This window comes from Musca domestica, unplaced genomic scaffold, assembly GCF_030504385.1.
Source record: "Musca domestica strain aabys unplaced genomic scaffold, Musca_domestica.polishedcontigs.V.1.1 30, whole genome shotgun sequence".
Classification (NCBI taxonomy): domain Eukaryota; kingdom Metazoa; phylum Arthropoda; class Insecta; order Diptera; family Muscidae; genus Musca; species Musca domestica.
The window spans coordinates 8,326,784-8,349,784 of NW_026712300.1; the positions used below are offsets into that span (position 1 = coordinate 8,326,784).

Genomic DNA, 23,001 nt, shown 5'->3' on the forward strand with positions numbered 1-23,001 from the left:
ATTATAACATCGTCCACATAAACATAACATGTCTTTCCGATTTGTTCTCTCAAGACATCATCAATGGCTCAGGCCAAAAGGAAGTCTACAAAATTCATATTTCCCGTTTGCCACCGAAAATGAAGTTTTATCTCTATCTTGGTCTGAGAGAGTAATCTGATGAAATCCTGATTTGAGGTCGAGAGTTGTAAAGTACCTTGCTTTGCCAAGGTTTGCTAGTATTACTCTCACCTCTGGAATCGGATATTTATCATCGACTGTAATACTATTCAGTTTTCTGAAATCAATGACGATACGTTATTTAATGTTTCCTTGCTCATCCTTTCCCTTCTTAACAACCCAGATAAGGTATGGGTACCTAGAAGCCCTTATTATTCCATTTTTTAACAACTCCTTTATTTCAGAATTTACAAATTCCGCCACACCCATTGGGTATGGGTAGAGCTTGGAATACGTGGGATCAGTCGTAGTAGTACGAATTGTGGCCACGATATTCGTATTGTATGGAAGTGCCTCGTCTCACTTTTTTAAGGAAAGTGTTGAATATCTTGGCTTCACCGTATCTAGAGATGGCATCAAAACGAGCCCAGAAAAAGTGGAGGCGATTCGCAATTACGAACAGTCCACTACGCTTTATAATATCAGGTCATTTCTTGGCCTGACAAGTTATTACAGATGTTTCATTAAAGACTTTGCTGCAATAGCAAAACCTCTGTATGACATTTTAAAAGGGGAGAATGGGAAGGTTAGCGCCTCTCAATCAAGGAAACTTAAGATTAATTTTGATGAAAATCAACTCCAAGCTTTCCAAAGGTTGAAAGAAATCTTTGCCTCCGAAGGTGTCTTACTGTTATACCCTGATTTTAAAAAGCCATTTGATTTGACAACAGACGCTTCGGCATTAGGACTAGGGGCAGTGTTGTCTCAAGGTTGTAGCAATTATATGAGGCTGTATGGAAATGTGGCCTTTATAAGGAAAGTGATGTCTCACAAGGGAGAACCTTTGAAATGTTAGTATCGAACGATTGTCTAAGAAAATATGGCTTAAATCGGCAAAATACTAAGTATATGAAGGTACCGCTATATGTGGGATATAGGGCAACATGGACCCATACAGACAATGTTCGGTCACAAAAGGTAGAACCCATTACAAACTTAAGGTACCGAATAAAATCTGTTAGAAAATGTGGCCCATATTTAGGAGGTGCCGTTATATGGCAGCAATACGAAAATCTGAACCGACATGGCCGAACTTAACCTGTAAACAGGCAGACGCACTCTTGTGCAAAATTACATCTTTTGAAAGATAGCGTGATTACAACACACAAACAAACGGGCATCTATATATATATATTTTTTGTGATACTTTTTTGTTGATCTATAATATATACTTTGTAAGGTCCACCGTGAATATTCTGAGAAATTACAAACGGAATGACACTTTTAATGTACATTCCAAGGTATAGTGGGGGTATTAAAATACCGAATATAAGGAGGTACCGTTGTATAGGCGCTATACGAAGACGTGGACCTGAATATGTAATTTTGTGTCATATTGTTCATAAAAGATGCTAGATTTTTGCGCAACAGTGTTGTTTGTTACATTACCGGTGGCTGCATAAATAACATCATAAAAAAATGATGTACATATACACACACACATGCACATATATGCAGCCACCGGTAAATTCCAATGCTGAATTCAAATAAATAAGCATCGTCACCAGCCAAAACAGGTTTGCTGTGACGATGCAAATTTGAGTTAGATCAGTTCTGTCTCGAATTTGAAAGCGCGTACGCAAGTTTCCCCCCCGAAGTGAACAGTGCCCAAAAACAAAAAAAAAACCAAAGTGTTAACAAAAAAACATAATACAAAAAACATAAAACATTGTACAAAAAATTGAAAATAAAACATTGTACAAAAAAAAAAAAATTGAACAGATTGAACAAAAAACTACAAATAAACAAAAAAATTGTAAACAAAACATTGTACAAAAAAAAAGGAAATTAATTGAACAAAAAAACCTAAATCTATACAAAAGTGTAAACGAAACAAATTGAATTTAAAGAATTGAAACAAAATAATAAAAGAAAAAAAAAGCAAAAATAAACATCATCTTTTAATTAAATAACAAATAAAAAAGGTGAAGTAAAAAACATTTGGTCCTCCAGAGCCGGAGCATAAAGTGAAGTTTTTAAAATATTAAAAACAAAAAACAAAGTATTAAGTGGACAGACACAGTGAAGTGAAACAAAAACAAAAGTGCATAATAAAATATAAATAAATAAATTAACAAAAAGTGACGTTTAAAAAAGTGCAACCAAAAGAAAAAGTGAAAAAAATAGAAAGTACACTGTGCTACAAAAAAGTGACATTAAACAAACAAATATATATTTTTACAAATTTACTACAAAAAAAAGACAACACACAGTGCTACAAAACAAACAGAAAATACACAGTGCTACAAAAGTGACATTAAGAAGTGATACAAAGTGACATTACACGGTGCTACAGAACTAAAAGAAATTACACAGTGCTACAAAAATAAACAAAATTTAATTAAATTTTTTATTTTTTTCGTTAATATAAAAAAGGTCTACACAAAAGACAAAATACAAAAATAAAAGGTGTGAAAAAAGTGACAGTACACAATATCACAAAAAAACCAAACAAAATAAAGATGTACGCAAAATTGTGGAAGCTGCCAGAAGACCACGAAGGACCCCGGCAACACAACAACAATACAACAACAACAACAATAGCAACACTACAACAACAAATTTTTGAGACCCAAAGGCTAAATCAAAGTGAGTACTTAATCAAATTTATCTTGTTGGACATAAAGGGCATACCGGGAGCAGGCAAATCCTCAATATTTGCATTGACCCGAAGATTCCCATACTTTTAAATCTCAAGTTGACACTTTTTAAAGTTGCTGCGTTGCCTCAAAGACACTTTTTTGAGAAAATTTCCCTTTTTGGAGCCATTTTGTGGACGGACATCTAAATATAGACTCACATAGGCGCAATAAGTACTTATAAAATAGCGCGAATTTTCATACACATAAATATATAATATTGGAAATTGCTGAACGTGCAGTTCAAAAATAAATAAGCGCCATATTGGAAAAAACATTCTTATTGGAAAATTGGCGTCACTTGACACATATAAACGCCATATTGGAAAAAACATTCTTATTGGAAAATTGGCGTCGCTTGACACATATATAAACGCCATATTGGAAAAAAATCTAGCGTCACATAAAAATATATAATCGCCATATTTTTAACATTTTTGGCGTCACAAAAATACATAAGCGAAATACATAGCAACCGTTTGGTGGACAGACGGATTTTGCAAATAATAGCGTCTAGTGGACGGACATGAAACAATACTTAACCTAGAATTTTTTTCCGGATTTTTGGAAAAAAAATTAGATTGGCGTCTGTGGACAGACAAAAAAAAAATCGATCCCATATATAATATAACACATTTTTATTATATTTTACAAATATCTTAAAATTTTTAAATCAAGAAAAACATTTCTGGGACCCAAAATTTATTTCTGCATTTTTTCGCAGAAATATTTTGCTGGTATTTTTTTTTGCTTTTTGCTAAAACAAACATTTTGAAAGAATTCGCTGAACGAAAAAAGTTAGATTTTTGTGGAAATTTTAATTGGAGTTTGACACAACAAACATTTGGCTGGGATATACAAATTTTTTGGAAAATTTTGAAAATTATTGGAATTTTTCTGGAAAAAAAAAAAAAATTTTTGTGGAACTTGACCCAATACTAGCACCTTGTGATTTTAAATTAATTACCTAGCGTTTTTAGAAAATTTGTTGCTTCAAACAAATTTTCATAGCAATATTTTTGTCTCGTCAAAATTTAAAAATACTCCTGCAATTTTATGGTAATATTTTTGAGGATTCTTTGTTCGACAACCCAGCACACATTTTCATTTCAATAGAAAATATTTTTCATTTTTGGAAATATTTATTGAAAATTTTCATTTTCTACAATTTTACTGCTGGGAAAAAACCCTCGTTGGTGGAAAATCAAAAATCTTTTGGTCGTTTTTGTAGCGTTTTTTGCCTGTACAATCCTCACCTTTACTCTTTTTGGAATAATATTGATTATTTCTGGATTTTCTTAAAATAAAATATCCCTGTGAGTGGATTTCAAGATATTTTATGACACCTTGGTATATCTTGATTGAGTTTGACTTCTCTGGACAACCCAGCAAACATTTTTAAACAAAATTATTTCGGCGTCTCATACAAAGTAAAGTTTTTGGGATTTTGCAAGAACTTTCAAGTCTTTGGAACAAAACGAAATATAATTCGACCCAAACCAAAAATTGAACATAGATTTCGTTGATCAAATTGAAGAAGATAGCTTATCCTTATTTTTTAAAAATAAAAATTTGGATAAAAGTTTGAATCTTATTCCAAGTCAATCCTTTTCATTGGGTTGCCTTTCCTTTTTTCAACACAACAAAATTTCGGTAAAGGTTAATACTCAGTCATCAAAATGGATAAGACCCTAAGCGAAAAATTCGCAAACTGCGTCAACGATCTTCAGGATTATATTTCAATTTTTTCAATAACCAAACCGGATGACACGGTTCATACTTTGGAGACAACACGTATGGAGTTGGATTCTGCATGGGACCAGGTCAAAAGGGCATATTTAGACTGCCGTGATTATGTTCCAGAGGAAGGAGGAAAAACCATCGACAAAAATTAACTGAGGAAACATTATATGGATACCATGGGATCATATAAACAGGTGCTGAGTTCAATAAATGGACAAATTCAAAATATCTTGGATGAAAAAGCACAGGAGAAAATGAAAAGAGATTCAGAGATGTCACAGCAAGGAAAGGAAGTGGATTTTACGCCAATATCACGGCTGCCGCCATGCGACACAGACACTTTTAAAGGGGGTTATCGAGAATGGCCGACTTTCAGAGATTTATTTTCGGCAATTTACATAAACAATTCAAAATTAAGTAATGTCGAAAAGTTATTCCATTTGACTCAAAAGCAGGAGAAGCACGAGAAATTATAACGCATGTTCCACTAACTAATGATGGATTTGCATTAGCATGGAAAAATCTTACGGATCGTTATGACAACAAAAGGATGCAAATTAATGAAGAAATTAAAACACTTTTTAATCTACCTGGTGTTTCTACAGACTCAAGTCACACTATTCAAAAACTACAACGCACTGTAAATAGCTGTATTCAAACTTTGGGGATGCTTGACGTCGATGTAAAAGGATGGGATCCGATTTTAATATACATTTGCTCAACAAAATTACCTAGAGGCTTCCTAGAAGAATTCGAGAACTCATTAAGCGATTGTAAACAAATACCAAAATGGGAACATTTTGACGATTTCTTAACAAACAAATTCAAAACCTTGGAATCAGTAGGGAATATAAAACTCTCAACATCAAAATTTGTTCAACAGAAGCAAAATAACATCAATAAACCTAGATTTTTGAAAACATTTCAAACAAATGTCGCAAAAAATACAACCAATTTTGGAGGAAGAAACAACTTAGCACAACCTCAACAAAATAAATCACAAAATATTCAAACATGTCAAGTCTGCAAATCAAATCATTTTATCAGGGATTGCAGCGAATTTTTAAAAAAGAGTGTAAATGACAGAATTCACACTGTGAAAACGTCACACTTATGCTACAACTGCTTGTCTTCAAACCACGGAGTAAGAGATTGCAAAAGTCGCTTTGGTTGTCGTATTTGTACTATGAGACATAATACTTTGTTACACAAGGGGTCGGAAACCCAAACCACAAACACATACCTAGCTCGAGTGGAAGCACAACCTAGTACCAGTGCTGCTGCTCTTTCAACTCACATACAGTCCACTACCAACCTAGAACCAACTACTATTACCACTTTGACCCTCCAAGATGAGCGAGTTAGTGAGCAACAATCTGGAGGAACTCTACTTTTCACAGCAATAGTACAAATTGAAACCAAAGGACAACTTTACGATGCCCGAGCTCTAATATACTCAGGATCACAATCCACTTTTATTTCTGAGAAGATGAAAAACCTCTTGAAATTACCCACAAGGAACAATCTAGTTCATATCACCGGCCTTAGTCAATTTGTTGCCGAAACATCTAAGAAATCTTGCTTGTTTACTATGAGATCCAAATACGACCCTAGCTTTAAACTGGAAGTATGGGCTCCAGTTTTAAAGAATTTACCTTCAAATCTACCACCACAAAACTTAGATGAATCACAACTTCGAGATGTAACAGCATTAGAACTGGCTGACCCGAAATTTTACGTTAGTCAACCCATTGATTTACTTATTGGAATGGACATAGGAACATTAATATTCACACTTGGAACTCCGATGAGAACATTTGGATCAATTTTAACTCAAAAAACCAAATTTGGATGGATAGTTGGAGGACCCATACCGGGAAGCACTCTTCAACGAAAACAAATATCACTTCTAAATACAACATCAATAGAGAAAGTACTTACACGATTTTGGGAGGTGGAAGAGACCCCTAAAAAAGTTTTACGGTCAGAAGAGGACCAATTTTGTGAACAAAATTTTACTGAAACAACAATACGAAACAAGGATGGAAGATATGTGGTGACTCTCCCATTCAAAAAATGCGAAGAATTAGGAAATTCCCGAAACATCGCCTTAGCTCAATTCTACAGAATGGAGAAAAAACTTATGAAAACGCCCGAGATAAAAGAACAATATGATGCCTCAATACTTGAATATTTAGAACTTGCTCATATGCGGAGGATCAATCCGGATGAAAGAGACGAAATGCCCAATTATTATCTACCACATCATGCAGTAATTAAGCCAGATCGAATCACGACAAAGTTAAGAGTCGTCTTCAATGCTTCTTGCCCATCATCAAACAAAACAAGTCTCAATGACATATTGTTTCCGGGACCCATTTTACAACAAGATTTGGTACTACAAATTCTAAAATGGAGATTTTTTAAGTATGCTTTTAACGCCGATATTACTAAAATGTATAGGCAAATACTGTTGGATTCAACTCAAACAAAATATCAAAGAATTCTGTTTAGAAAATCGCCAACAGACCCAGTTGACGACTATGAATTACTAACTGTAACATTTGGAGTAAATTGCGCACCGTTTCTGGCACTGAGAACTCTTATGAAATTGGCAGATGATGTTCAAGATTCGTATCCAAGAGCTGCAAGAATTATAAGACAAAATCTTTATGTGGATGATGTACTTGCGGGTGGACACACAATTGAGGAGACTATAAAAGCTCGGAAGGACTTAGTAGCAGCGCTCGAATCCGCTGGATTTCAACTTATGAAATGGGCCTCAAATTATCATACAATAATAAAAGATATTCCACAAGAAAATTTATTGCCTCTTAACTGGTTGCATATCTCTGAAGATGCGTCCACGAAAACGTTGGGAATACGATGGAATATATCAGGTGATTTTTTCACTTTTACACCTCCAACCGTGGAAAACAAGAACATTTACACAAAACGAGAAGTTTTATCAACTATAGCCAAATTGTTTGATCCATGCGGATGGCTAGCGCCAATAGTGATCGTAGCAAAACTGATAATGCAACAAATTTGGCTGGATAAAATCGATTGGGATGATACACTGAAACCAATCACCCATATAAATTGGCAAAACTTTGTCAAAAATAGCAATGATATTAAATCTCTCAGAGTTCCAAGATGGATACAGTTTACACTAGATGCTTCTGTTGAGATTCATGGATTTTGTGACGCATCGGAGAGCGCGTATGGAGCCACGCTATATGTTCGGATTGAAAAAACTGACCATACCACACACACCTTTTTATTAGCAGCAAAGACTCGTGTAGCACCAATCAAAAAACTTTCAATACCAAGGCTCGAATTATGTGGGGCAGTCTTACTTTCCAAATTAGCAAAATCTATTACAAACAGTCTACAAATATCAAAATATTCAACACATTTTTGGACAGACTCTACTATTGTCTTGGCCTGGTTAAAAAAGCCTCCTTGTCATTGGAGCACCTTTGTGGGAAATAGAGTCTCGGAAATATCTGATAATGTTGGGCAAGAAAACTGGAAACATGTTGACTCTGAAAGCAACCCAGCTGACATTGCTAGTCGTGGATGTTCTCCAACTGAACTAACGACTCATGAGCTCTGGTGGCATGGACCTCAATGGCTCAAAATGCCAAAAGATCGTTGGCCATCGCAAGATATCCCAAACGACACAAATTTAGAGGCTAAAGCTGTAAAAGTTCTGACTATATTTCAAGAAAGAGAAGATCCATAAAAAAAATTCTCATCATTGGCAAAAGTCTACCGATCATACGCCTATGCTCTGCGATTTTGGAAAAATACAGGCGCAAATCGGCAAAATATTCGCTCCTCATCAATAGATCTTACCGCAGCCGAAATCCAAGATGGAAAACGATCTTGCATAATTCGTACACAAAAATTCGTTTATGCAGATGAATATAATTCACTAATGAAAAAGTCTCCAATTTCTCCATCGAGCCCTCTATTGACGTTAAACCCGTTTCTCGACTCAAAGGGTATTATTCGAGCTAATGGCAGATTAGTTCAATCTCCAGCCCTTACATATAGCGAACGTCATCCCATAATACTACCACACGGAACTACCCTTAGCAAATTGTTGGTCGAATTCACTCATAAGATCACTTTACATGGTGGTAATCAATTGATGACCCGAGTGCTAAGATCCGAATTCTGGATATTTGGACTCAAATCTCTGGTTAAACAAACTATACGAAAATGTCGAATCTGCTTAATTCACAAGAAACAAACCCAAACACAAATAATGGCCTCGCTGCCACCCGAACGTACTTTTCTGTCTCGACCCTTTACAAACACTGGGGTAGATTTTGCAGGACCCTTTAATATTAAAAGTTATTCAGGAAGGGCTTGCTTTATCACAAAAGGCTATGTTTGCCTGTTCGTCTGCTTCGCCACCAAGGCTATACATTTAGAACCAACTAGCGATTTATCTACTTATGCCTTTCTCGCCGCTTTCTCCAGATTCATAAGTCGGCGAGGTTGTCCGTCTTGTATATTTTCCGACAACGGAACCAATTTTGTGGGAGCGGTCGATCTATTAAAGCGAGATCGATTAGCTTTCATGAAGAATATTCAAAGTAGCACAATCCAAAACAATTTCAATCAAAATCTTACTTGGAAATTTATCCCGCCTGGCGCTCCGCACATGGGCGGTTTGTGGGAGGCCGGCGTTAAATCGTTTAAAATGCATTTGCGAAAAAGTATTCCAAAAATGAATTTCACATTTGAAGAATTTACAACTATCTTAGCAAGAATTGAAGCCTGCCTTAATTCGCGACCCTTAAGTCCTGGTAGCGATGATCCAAATGACCTTTCCCCGTTAACTCCTGGTCATTTCTTAATTGGAACATCAATTCTTACTCCTGCTGAACCCGACATTTCCGACACAGATCTTAGTCTAGTAAATCGTTGGAAACGACTCAAAGTTATTTCACAATACTTTTGCAATAGGTGGAAATTAGAATATCTCCACGAACTTCACAGAAGAACTAAATGGAAGCGTGAAAAGGAGAATGTCAAAGAAGGAGATTTAGTAGTCATCAAGGACGATAGGTTGGCTCCAAATGAATGGAAGTTGGGTCGAATTGCAAAAACATATCTCGGTAGCGATCAGAATACGAGGGTTGTAGACATACGGACATCAAGTGGCAACATTAGCAGACCTATCACAAAAATTGTCAAATTGTTTTCCGACTGACTAGCCGGAATCCTACTTAAAAAAGAACATAGTACTCGCCTTTGGTTTTTTTCAGATATGGCTGCCTACTTGCCCAATCAAGACTGCCGTTTAGATGATCGCAGCCGCAGTCCCAACCAATCCGCACGTCCAACAGCGAGAAGTTCTAGCAGACCCAGACGCCCAACCGAACCCATTCCCAGCAGACCGGCTCATAGACACCGCAGACTTCCCAGTTCCACATCGCCAGAAAGACGTCAACGAAGCCGCTCCGCTGCAAGATCCCGCCAACGCCAAGAACGACCCAGCTATTGGCAGTATTCCTGTGGGTTGTGTCAGGAGGACCATGCCCTAAGTGCTTGCGAGAGGTTTCGCCACCAGACCCCCTTCCAACGCTATGAGACCGTGGAGCGTAGGGGGTACTGCAGAAATTGCCTTGCCAGAAGTCATTTGGCCCCTGACTGTCCGTCGTTGACTGGTTGCAGGAGGTGCAACAATCGGCATCATACGCTGCTACACGGGGCGTCTCAGCTGGAGGAAGTATCCCTAAACGTGGAAGTTGTAACAACACCAAACTTTGCGTGGGATTTGGTATTTGTGCCAACGGCTATGGTGCGCATCAAGGCTGACAAAATAGAGGGGTACAGCATGCTAAGGGCATTAATCAGGCAATCAGCGACGATGTCCAAAATATCGTATGCGGCTTTCCGTAGATTGGGCCTACAATCGCGGATTTACAAAGGGCAGCGATTTACCACCTTTACGGTTTCGCCCCGCCGCACAAACAGCCACTGGAGTCTTAGAGTTAATGCCTTGATAATCGAAGATTTGCCCAGGCGCATTTACTCGGACCCAATCCTCGAGGACCCCACAAGAAGTTTCCGAAATTGCGCCCTAGCCGACCCTGATCCCCGAGGCAACAATCCCGTCGATGTGGAACTGGGTGCTGACGTTTACTCAGCCATAAGAAAAGACGAGTGCAAGGAGGCTGGAATTGGAGATGTCCTGGCCTATGATACCCAGCTGGGTTACGTGTTTGCCGGTCCAATAAAAAATATGCCAAAAATATAAGAACAACATTGTATTTCAAAAATGAATGTAAACACTTGTCATTCGGGGGCCAGAAATGTTCATAAAAGATGCTAGATTTTTGCGCAACAGTGTTGTTTGTTACATTACCGGTGGCTGCATAAATAACATCATAAAAAAATGATGTACGTATACACACACACATGCACATATATGCAGCCACCGGTAAATTCCAATGCTGAATTCAAATAAATAAGCATCGTCACCAGCCAAAACAGGTTTGCTGTGACGATGCAAATTTGAGTTAGATCAGTTCTGTCTCGAATTTGAAAGCGCGTACGCAAGTTTCCCCCCCGAAGTGAACAGTGCCCAAAAACAAAAAAAAAAACCAAAGTGTTAACAAAAAAACATAATACAAAAAACATAAAACATTGTACAAAAAATTGAAAATAAAACATTGTACAAAAAAAAAATTGAACAGATTGAACAAAAAACTACAAATAAACAAAAAAATTGTAAACAAAACATTGTACAAAAAAAAGGAAATTAATTGAACAAAAAAACCTAAATCTAAACAAAAAGTGTAAACGAAACAAATTGAATTTAAAGAATTGAAACAAAATAATAAAAGAAAAAAAAGCAAAAATAAACATCATCTTTTAATTAAATAACAAATAAAAAAGGTGAAGTAAAAAACACATATGGTTAGAATCTATAGCGAACTTCAAAACCGAATTTAAAAAAAATTCCGGTGAAAAATGTGGCTAAAATTATCAAAATACCGAATATCGGGAGGTACTTTTATATGGGTGCTATACGAAGACGTGGACCTGAATATGCAATTTTTGTCAAATGATCTATAATCTATTGCGCACTTCAAATCCGAAATTTGAAAAAATCCGGCTATACGAAGACGTGGACCTGCATAAGTAATTTTTTGTCAAAGGCTTTAGTATCCACTACGAACTTCGAATATCGGGAGGTACCGTTATATGGGTGCTATACGAAGACGTCGACCTGAATATGCAATTTTGTGTCATATGCTGTAGAATCTATTGCGAACTTCAACTACGGAATTTTAAACAATTCCGGAGAATAATGTAGCTAAAATCATCAAAATACCGAATATTGGGAGGTACCGTTATATGGGAGCTATACCAAAAAGTGAACCGGCACGGCTCATTTTCGAACTTAACCTGCCTACTGAAAAAATATACATGTGTGCAAAATTTAAGCCTTTAATCTAATTTTGTTCGAAAGATAGCGTGATTACAAAAGACAGGCAGACGAACTGACAGACGAACATCGATAAATCGATTTAAAATTGTACGCTGATCCAGAATATATACTCTTTGTGGGGTCTAACATGAGTATTTCGAGAAGTTACAAACGGAATGACAAACTTAATATACCCTCCATAGTATGGTGGAGGGTATAAAAATTCTACGAAGTGACAATGGACGCGAGTAACTTAATATAGCATACAGACTCTATGATAAAGAATTTCACTGCATTATTGAGAAACGTGATGTAAGATTTGAAGAAAGTATATTCGAGAATTTCCCAAGTTTCGAATGTTCCCGTTGATGAAGATGCGGTAGAAGATGGTTTTAATACTGCTGAAGAAGGAGAAGATATTACATGTGAAGAAGAAGAATCTGACGAAAACGCACTAAATAATGAGAACCAAATGGAAAAAACTCAATCACAAGAGGAGCTCGTTGTTTCTGACATTCAGCCACAGGGGGAGAATTCGGAAAATAGTTTTCAAGGGTAATCAAAAGGATGAGGAGGTCATCCTAAAATAATTCGTGATGGTAAGCCTGGCGGACCTAAGAAGCAATATAATATGATAAATGATAACACAAGTAAATATGATAAATGTCAACACAAGTAAATTTGTTTCCTCAAACTCTAACAGAAGCAGTATTTAGCAATACATCAGCGGAATGGAAAAAAGCTATGAAGATTGAATACAATTGTTTGAATAAAAATCGAACCGGACCTTGTTTATTTGCCAACTGATAAAAATGCGATTGGATGCAAATGGGTTTATGACATAAAAGCTACGAAAAATGGTGATATAGAAATATGGTGTGAACTATCATGAAACATTCTCACCAGTCATACGTTATGCTAACATAAGACTTGTATTTGCCATAGCTGTTAACAAAGGTATGCATATACACCATATTGATGTTGTTAGTGCTTGTTTGAATGGTGATCTCAACGAGGAAGTCTACATGCAGCAACCAAAGATGTTCTTTGATGAAATACATCTACGGTCTTAAGTAATCTGGCCATGCGTGGAATGCAAAGATAGACTCATGTGTGAAAAAGATTGGATCCTCAAGCTGTGATAATGAATCATGCTTGTACAAAATGAAAGTAGAAGGCGAACTTGTTTTATTAACAGTATATATTGATGACTTTCTTATTGCAAATAAAGATAAAGCTTTTATCAAAAAAATAAATGAAATAAAATTTAAAATATCGATTGATTTTGATGTTAGTGACAAAGGCCCAATACAGCATTTTCATGTGTGAAAAAGATTGGATCCTCAAGCTGTGGTAATGACCCATGCTTGTACAAAATGAAAGTAGAAGGGGAACTTGTTTTATTAGCAGTATATATTGATGACTTTCTTATTGCAAATAAAGATAAAGCTGTTATCAAAGAAATAAATGAAATAAAATTTAAAATATCGATTGAGTTTGATGTTAGTGACAAAGGCCAATACAGCATTTTCATGTGTGAAAAAGATTGGATCCTCAAGCTGTGATAATGACCCATGCTTGTACAAAATTAAAGTAGAAGGCGAACTTGTTTTATTAGCAGTATATATTGATGACTTTCTTATTGCAAATAAAGATAAAGCTGTTATAAAAAAATAAAAAAATAAAATTTCGATATCGATTTAACAGTGAGTAACACTCAAAACACCTTATTGAAAAAGCATAACTTGGAACAGTGTAAGTTGAAGTTCGTAATGGATACTATACCCTACGACAGAAAATTGTCTGTGCAGGTCCACGTCGTCGTCTAGCTCCCATATAACGGCACAACAGTTAAGTTGATCATCTAAAATTTCAGCAGCAGTAAATTGTATATTTCCAACTTTTTTTCTCAAGCATGTGGAAATTCTACATTTAATGCGGTAAAATTCTAATTTTTTTATAGCAATATAAAACTTTGTCGACACGTGCACAGCGTCTGTCATAACGCCGAACTTCAGACTTAATAATTTTTCCAATAGTAGCAGTGCAATTTTTTTAATACCGCATATTGACGGATAGGACAGTTTCTCAGAATCCTGGAAAGAGCTATGTTGTGTTTTTGTTAGAGTTCCGTATTTACAAGATATCTTGCGGCTTTGTAAATCTTCGACGTTCTTATCGTTTCAGTCATGAAACTGTGTTCGTATTGCAGTGTGCACTTAAGGTCAACTTGCTCAACTTCAGTTTGATTGACTGTTCGCAGAAGCACATTCACAGTTGTATTTAACTGAATTGGTACGTTAAAACGGCACCACTTACAGCACAGTGGCGATTGTATCCTAGGGTATTAAGGGTATTCTAGCTAAAATAAATCGATCTTCTAACTGTGTTAAACCATGAAGGTCAGCTGGTATGTCTGGGAAATGTAATCCTTTAGAAAGGCATATTGAAGGTATTTTTCCACCTTGAGCAATTTTATAGCATGTATTACAAAATTTGTATGTTTTATTTCTGAAGAAAACTCAGATGTGGATATTTCCGCAATAATGTGATGTTACTGATATTTTTAATTTGTTTAATGAACCAAAGCACTCCGCAGCAAATACAAATTTCTGTTGGACCCCTCCTGGTTATGTCGTAGAAATCGCTCAATTGTCCTGACCTGAGTCTTATGGTGTCTGCTTGTAACATTTCCCTGCGGGATTCTGGGGAAAGATACTTCTCTCCGACTGACGGTTATTTTTAAGTTCACGATTGTAAGGATTCATCCGATGAATTAAGACACGACAATGTCTAGTCCTATTCTGCTCCTGAAATTCCTGACTAGCAATTCGTCGCGCTTCGCGATGTTGTTCAGTATTACGAATTTTTTCAATTGTGCGATAATCTACATCGCGTCTTCGAACATTGCGACGTTGTGGGTCCAATTCACATTCGGTATGTAGCTCTCATTACGTCTACGTTGGGAACGACGAAAAGTATCCCTCTCTTGCTCAAGTTGTTTGTACGTTTCATCCTGCCGACGAACTTGACGGTTGAGAACATCTCTCTCGTTCCATTTCTCTATACACTTCATCTTGCCTACGGGCGTGGTGGCTTGATGCTTCTCTCACTCGCTCTATTTCTCTAAACATTTCATTCTGTAGAAGAACTTGGTGATTATGTGCATTTCTCTCTCGTTCTTGTTGTCTATAAACTTTGTCCTGCCAAAGAACTTGGTGTTTAAATGCATATCTTTATAGCTCTCTATAATTTTAATCTTGGCGACGAAGCTGGTGATTTAATCCGTTTCTCTCTTGTTCTTGTTGTCTAACAACTTAATCCTGCTGTAGAACTTGGTGATTGAAGGCATCCCTTTCTTGTTCATGCTGACTATAAACTTCGTCTTGGCGACGAACCTGGTGACTTAATGCATCTCTCTCGCTCCATCGATAGCTTAATGTATCCCTATCTCGTTCTAATTGCCTCTGGGATTCATCTTCCCGACGAACAGAGCGTTGAGCAGCATTTCTTTGTTGCTCGGATAAACTGTAGGTTTCGTCCTGACGACTTGATCGTTCATTGTGTCTGACGAATGACGAAAGTATTTTCTGGATTGTATTTATGTTTTGTCCCGTAAGGTAACAAAAATATAATGTTACTAGTCTGTTTGCAATTTTTACTTTGTCCCATAAGATGACAAAAGTACTTCTTGTTAACACATTTAGCACTTTGGTTTTTTATTTTTCCCGTAAGGCAACAAGAATTTTTTAATTTTTTTAATTTCTTTGCTTTTCCTTGTTGGGCGTCAATTAACGAATGAAAAACTATATAACTTAATCTAAAAAGACACTTAATAATGTTCGTAATTGCGAATCGCCTCCACTTTTTCTGGGCTCGTTTTGATGCCATCTCTAGATACAGTGAAGCCAATATATTCAACACTTTCCTTAAAACAGTGAGATTCGAGAAACTCTCATGTTGGCTTCAAGCAATCTAGTCAAGACCCACGAAATGTGTCTAATGTGGTCTTCCTCGTTTTCGGAAAAAATTATAACATCGTCCACATAAGCATAACATGTCTTTCCGATTTGTTCTCTCAAGACATCATCAATGGCTCAGGCCAAAAGGAAGTCTACAAAATTCATATTTTCATATTGGGAGGTACCGTTATATGGGAGCTATACCAAAAAGTGAACCGGCACGGCTCATTTTCGAACTTAACCTGCCTACTGAAAAAATATACATGTGTGCAAAATTTTATCCTTTAATCCAATTTTGTTCGAAAGATAGCGTGATTACAAAAGACAGGCAGACGAACTGACAGACGAACATCGATAAATCGATTTAGAATTGTACGCTGATCCAGAATATATACTCTTTGTGGGGTCTAACATGAGTATTTCGAGGAGTTACACACGGAATAACAAACTTTATATACCCTCCATAGTATGGTGGAGGGTATAAAAATTCTACGAAGTGACAATGGACGCGAGTAACTTAATATAGCATACAGACTCTATGATAAAGAATCTCACTGCATTATTGAGAAACGTGATGTAAGATTTGAAGAAAGTATATTCGAGAATTTCCCAAGTTTCGAATGCTCCCGTTGATGAAGATTCGGTAAAGATGGTTTTAATACTGCTGAAGAAGGAGAAGATATTACATGTGAAGAAGAAGAATCTGACGAAAACGCACTAAATAGCGAGAACCAAATGGAAAAAACTCAATCACAAGAGGAGCTCGTTGTTTCTGACATTCAGCCACAGGGGGAGAATTCGGAAAATATTTTTCAAGGGTAATCAAAAGGATGAGGAGGTCATCCTAAAATAATTCGTGATGGTAAGCCTGGCGGACCTAAGAAGCAATATAATATGATAAATGGCTTGTCAACACAAGTAAATTTGGTTCCTCAAACTCTAACAGAAGCAGTATTTAGCAATACGTCAGCGGAATGGAAAAAAGCTATGAAGATTGAATACAATTGTTTGAATAAAAATCGAACCGGACCTTGTTTATTTGCCAACTGATAAAAATGCGATTGGATGCAAATGGGTTTATGACATAAGAGCTACGAAAAATGGTGATATAGAGCGATACAAAGCAAGACTTGTGGAAAAGGGCTGCAGCCAGAAATATGGTGTGAACTATCATGAAACATTCTCACCAGTCATACGTTATGCTAACATAAGACTTGTATTTGCCATAGCTGTTAACAAAGGTATGCATATACACCATATTGATGTTGTTAGTGCTTGTTTGAATGGTGATCTCAACGAGGAAGTCTACATGCAGCAACCAAAGATGTTCTTTGATGAAATACATCTACGGTCTTAAGTAATCTGGCCATGCGTGGAATGCAAAGTTAGACTCATGTGTGAAAAAGATTGGATCCTCAAGCTGTGATAATGAATCATGCTTGTACAAAATGAAAGTAGAAGGCGAACTTGTTTTATTAACAGTATATATTGATGACTTTCTTATTGCAAATAAAGATAAAGCTTTTATCAAAAAAATAAATGAAATAAAATTTAAAATATCGATTGATTTTGATGTTAGTGACAAAGGCCCAATACAGCATTTTCATGTGTGAAAAAGATTGGATCCTCAAGCTGTGATAATAACCCATGCTTGTACAAAATGAAAGTAGAAGGCGAACTTGTTTTATTAGCAGTATATATTGATGACTTTCTTATTGCAAATAAAGATAAAGCTGTTATAAAAAATAAAAAAATAAAATTTCGATATCGATTTAACAGTGAGTAACACTCAAAACACCTTATTGAAAAAGCATAACATGGAACAGTGTAAGTTGAAGTTCGTAATGGATACTATACCCTACGACAGAAAATTGTCTGTGCAGGTCCACGTCGTCGTCTAGCTCCCATATAACGGCACAACAGTTAAGTTGATCATCTAAAATTTCAGCAGCAGTAAATTGTATATTTCCAACTTTTTTTCTCAAGCATGTGGAAATTCTACATTTAATGCGGTAAAATTCTAATTTTTTTTATAGCAATATAAAACTTTGTCGACACGTGCACACCGTCTGTCATAACGCCGAACTTCAGACTTAATAATTTTTCCAATAGTAGCAGTGCAATTTTTTTAATACCGCATATTGACGGATAGGACAGTTTCTCAGAATCCTGGAAAGAGCTATGTTGTGTTTTTGTTAGAGTTCCGTATTTACAAGATATCTTGCGGCTTTGTAAATCTTCGACGTTCTTATCGTTTCAGTCATGAAACTGTGTTCGTATTGCAGTGTGCACTTAAGGTCAACTTGCTCAACTTCAGTTTGATTGACTGTTCGCAGAAGCACATTCACAGTTGTATTTAACTGAATTGGTACGTTAAAACGGCACCACTTACAGCACAGTGGCGATTGTATCCTAGGGTATTAAGGGTATTCTAGCTAAAATAAATCGATCTTCTAACTGTGTTAAACCACGAAGGTCACCTGGTATGTCTGGGAAATGTAATCCTTTAGAAAGGCATATTGAAGGTATTTTTCCACCTTGAGCAATTTTATAGCATGTATTACAAAATTTGTATGTATTATTTCTGAAGAAAACTCAGATGTGGATATTTCCGCAAAAATCTGATGTTACTGATATTTTTAATTTGTTTAATGAACCAAAGCAATCCGCAGCAAATACAAATTTCTGTTGGACCCCTCCTGGTTATGTCGTAGAAATCGCTCAATTGTCCTGACCTGAGTCTTATGGTGTCTGCTTGTAACATTTCCCTGCGGGATTCTGGGGAAAGATACTTCTCTCCGACTGACGGTTATTTTTAAGTTCCTGACTAGCAATTCGTCGCGCTTCGCGACGTTGTTCAGTATTACGAATTTGTTCAATTGTGCGATAATCTACATCGCGTCTTCGAACATTGCGACGTTGTGGGTCCAATTCACATTCGGTATGTAGCTCTCATTACGTCTACGTAGGGAACGACGAAAAGTATCCCTCTCTTGCTCAAGTTGTTTGTACGTTTCATCCTGCCGACGAACTTGACGGTTGAGAACATCTCTCCCGTTCCATTTCTCTATACACTTCATCTTGCCTACGGGCGTGGTGGCTTGATGCTTCTCTCACTCGCTCTATTTCTCTAAACATTTCATTTTGTAGAAGAACTTGGTGATTATGTGCATTTCTCTCTCGTTCTTGTTGTCTATAAACTTTGTCCTGCCAAAGAACTTGGTGTTTAAATGCATATCTTTATAGCTCTCTATAATTTTTATCTTGGCGACGAAGCTGGTGATTTAATCCGTTTCTCTCTTGTTCTTGTTGTCTAACAACTTAATCCTGCTGTAGAACTTGGTGATTGAAGGCATCCCTTTCTTGTTCATGTTGACTATAAACTTCGTCTTGGCGACGAACCTGGTGACTTAATGCATCTCTCTCGCTCCAATCTTCTATAGACTTCATCCAGGCGACTAACTCGATGGCTTAATGTATCCCTATCTCGTTCTAATTGCCTCTGGGATTCATCTTCCCGACGAACAGAGCGTTGAGCAGCATTTCTTTGTTGCTCGGATAAACTGTAGGTTTCGTACTGACGACTTGATCGTTCATTGTGTCTGTTTCCCGCTCTAATTGCCTCTAAGATTCATCCTGTCTACGTCTTCTGCCAGAAGCTCTGGTGACTTTTCTTTTCCTTTTGTTTGTCCTCTTATTTCGCTGCCCAGACTATTTCAAAGCTTTGGTGACTTGGAAAATTTTTTTTTAAACATTTGTAATTTAAATGCGACAAATTTTTTTATTTTATTAATAATTTGTCCTTTTTGCGCTTTGCACTTTTAATTTTTTGTTTTTGTTTACAATTGTTACTTTGTCCCGTAAGATGACGAAAGTATTTTCTGGATTGTATTTATGTTTTGTCCCGTAAGGTAACAAAAATATAATGTTACTAGTCTGTTTGCAATTTTTACTTTGTCCCATAAGATGACAAAAGTACTTCTTGTTAACACATTTAGCACTTTGGTTTTTTATTTTTCCCGTAAGGCAACAAGAATTTTTTATTTTTTTTTAATTTCTTTGCTTTTCCTTGTTGGGCGTCAATTAACGAATGTAAAACTATATAACTTAATCTAAAAAGACACTTAATAATGTTCGTAATTGCGAATCGCCTCCACTTTTTCTGGGCTCGTTTTGATGCCATCTCTAGATACAGTGAAGCCAATATATTCAACACGTTCCTTAAAAAAGTGAGATTCGAGAAACTCTCATGTTGGCTTCAAGCAATCTAGTCAAGACCCACGAAATGTGTCTAATGTGGTCTTCCTCGTTTTCGGAAAAAATTATAACATCGTCCACATAAACATAACATGTCTTTCCGATTTGTTCTCTCAAGACATCATCAATGGCTCAGGCCAAAAGGAAGTCTACAAAATTCATATTTCCCGTTTGCCACCGAAAATGAAGTTTTCTCTCTATCTTGGTCTGAGAGAGTAATCTGATGAAATCCTGATTTGAGGTCGAGAGTTGTAAAGTACCTTGCTTTGCCAAGGTTTGCTAGTATTGCTCTCACCTCTGGAATCGGATATTTATCATCGACTGTAATACTATTCAGTTTTCTGAAATCAATGACGATACGTTATTTAATGTTTCCTTGCTCATCCTTTCCCTTCTTCTCAACAACCCAGATAAGGTATGGGTACCTAGAAGCCCTTATTATTCCATTTTTTAACAACTCCTTTATTTCAGAATTTACAAATTCCGCCACACCCATTGGGTATGGGTAGAGCTTGGAATACGTGGGATCAGTCGTAGTAGTACGAATTGTGGCCACGATATTCGTATTGTATGGAAGTGCCTCGTCTCGCTTTTTTAAGGAAAGTGTTGAATATCTTGGCTTCACCGTATCTAGAGATGGCATCAAAACGAGCCCAGAAAAAGTGGAGGCGATTCGCAATTACGAACAGTCCACTACGCTTTATAATATCAGGTCATTTCTAGGCCTGACAAGTTATTACAGATGTTTCATTAAAGACTTTGCTGCAATAGCAAAACCTCTGTATGACATTTTAAAAGGGGAGAATAGGAAGGTTAGCGCCTCTCAATCAAGGAAACTTAAGATTAATTTTGATGAAAATCAACTCCAAGCTTTCCAAAGGTTGAAAGGTTGCCTCCGAAGGTGTCTTACTGTTATACCCTGATTTTAAAAAGCCATTTGATTTGACAACAGACGCTTCGGCATTAGGACTAGGGGCAGTGTTGTCTCAAGGTGGTAGGCCTATAACAATGATTTCCAGATCATTGACCAAAAGGGAGCTTAATTATGCCACCAATGAGCGTGACTTATTTGCTATTGTAGGGCTTTAGGAAAATTGAGAAATTACTTTTATGGTGTTAGAAACTTGAACATCTTTACGGACCACCAACACCTTACGTTTGCGGTCTGAGACAAAAACCCAAACGCCAAAATCAAACGTTGGATGGCCTTTGTTGATGAACATAACGCCAAAATCTTCGACCATCCTGGAAAAGAAAATTATGTGGCAGACGCCCTCTCAAGACATGCCATATATTGTGTGGAATTAAATCACACGACGCCGTGAATCCAGACTCTCAGATCTTATATGCATTGGAAGATGATATGTCATCAGAGGTAGCGACAGTACACAGTGAGATATCTTTGACTCATACGATTGACGCAACTGACAAACCAGTCAACTGTTTCAAGAACCAGATTATACTCCACGAGGCGAACTTTCCTAAAACCAGAAAGTTCATCATTTATTCGGAGAAAGTCCGTCATATGATTGACTTCACTGACAAGAACACTCTAGTCAATGATGTGAAGTTACTAGTCAGCCCAAATGTTGTAAATGCCATTCATTGCAATCTACCTATTCTTGCGTGCATCCAGCACGAATTGGTAAGTCTTTTTCCAGGAACAAAATTTTGGCATTGCAAGAATATGGTTCAAGATATTTTTTAAAGAAATCAACAAAGTGAGATAGTTGTTACTGAACATAATCGTGCTCATAGAGCAGCGCAGGAAAACGTTAAACAAATTCACTCAGACTATTACTTGCCAAATATGGGTAGGATAGCAAACGAAGTTGTGGCAAACTGTAGACTATGCACCAAAGCCAAATACATTAGGCACCCCAGGAAACAGGAGATGGGTTCAACACCGTTACCCTGCTATGTTGGTGAGATGCTGCATATCGATATATTTTCCACAGATAAGAAATACTTTCTAACCTGTGAATATAAATTTACAAAGTTCGCTATAGTACAGACTATACCTTTACGAACCATAGCTGACCTAAAAGGTCCAATTTTACAATTAATCAATTTCTTTCCTCATACGAGGAATGTCTACATCGACAATGAACCTTCATTAAAGTCCGAGACAATAGGATCCCTATTACGAGACCAATTTGGTGTCAATATTACCTACGCACCCCCACTTCATAGTGCTTCAAACGGCAAGGTGAACGCTTTCACAGTACCCTTTCAGAGATCTCAAGATGCCTCAAATTAGGAAAACAAGATTGAGAGGACGGTTGATCTAATCCTACTTGCAACAGTGAAATATAACCGAACCATACACTCAGTGACAAACCAAAGACCAATAGACATAATTCACTTTTCATCAGAAGATGGTAAAGAGAAGGTGAAAGAAGGATTAACTAACGCTCAACTGACTTCGTTAAAAAGAAATAACACCTCTCGACAGAACAGATCATTTAATGATGGATACAGAGTGATGGTAAGGAACAATAAACGGTTATGTAATAAACTAACCCCCCTATATTCTGAGGAAATTGTTGAAGCAGATCTGGGAACAACTGCTCTTATACAAGGGAGGGTAGTCCACAAAGACAATTTAAGATAAAACGAACTCACCCTTACTACCTTTTTTTGAATAAATTACCTCTTTCAACTGATTTTGACAATGGTACTATCCATCCGTCCAACGACAGCAACACTAATGGACTATTCCAAC

General features: G+C 36.8%; 1 protein-coding gene and 1 long non-coding RNA gene across 3 annotated transcripts in view; one reads left to right on the forward strand and one right to left on the reverse strand.

The window, feature by feature from the left end:
• The window catches only part of LOC131803515 (uncharacterized), a 69,740-nt gene that overhangs the window by 18,483 nt on the left and 28,256 nt on the right, over nt 1-23,001 (reverse strand). The gene's annotated exons all lie outside the window — the stretch shown is intronic.
• Nucleotides 2,626-11,464, forward strand: LOC131803514 (uncharacterized). The gene is made up of 2 exons (XM_059124864.1): nt 2,626-2,808; nt 9,887-11,464. Exons 1-2 carry the CDS (start codon nt 2,682-2,684, stop codon nt 10,879-10,881), a joined length of 1,122 nt encoding a protein of 373 aa, XP_058980847.1. The 5' UTR covers nt 2,626-2,681; the 3' UTR covers nt 10,882-11,464.

Excerpts from the sequence above, each read along its gene's own strand:
- LOC131803514 (XM_059124864.1), top strand. The coding sequence starts at position 2,682 with ATGTACGCAAAATTGTGGAAGCTGCCAGAAGACCACGAAGGACCCCGG. Across the intron at positions 2,809-9,886 it reads GACCCAAAGGCTAAATCAAA|ATATGGCTGCCTACTTGCCC; the intron begins GTGAGTACTTAA and ends GGTTTTTTTCAG.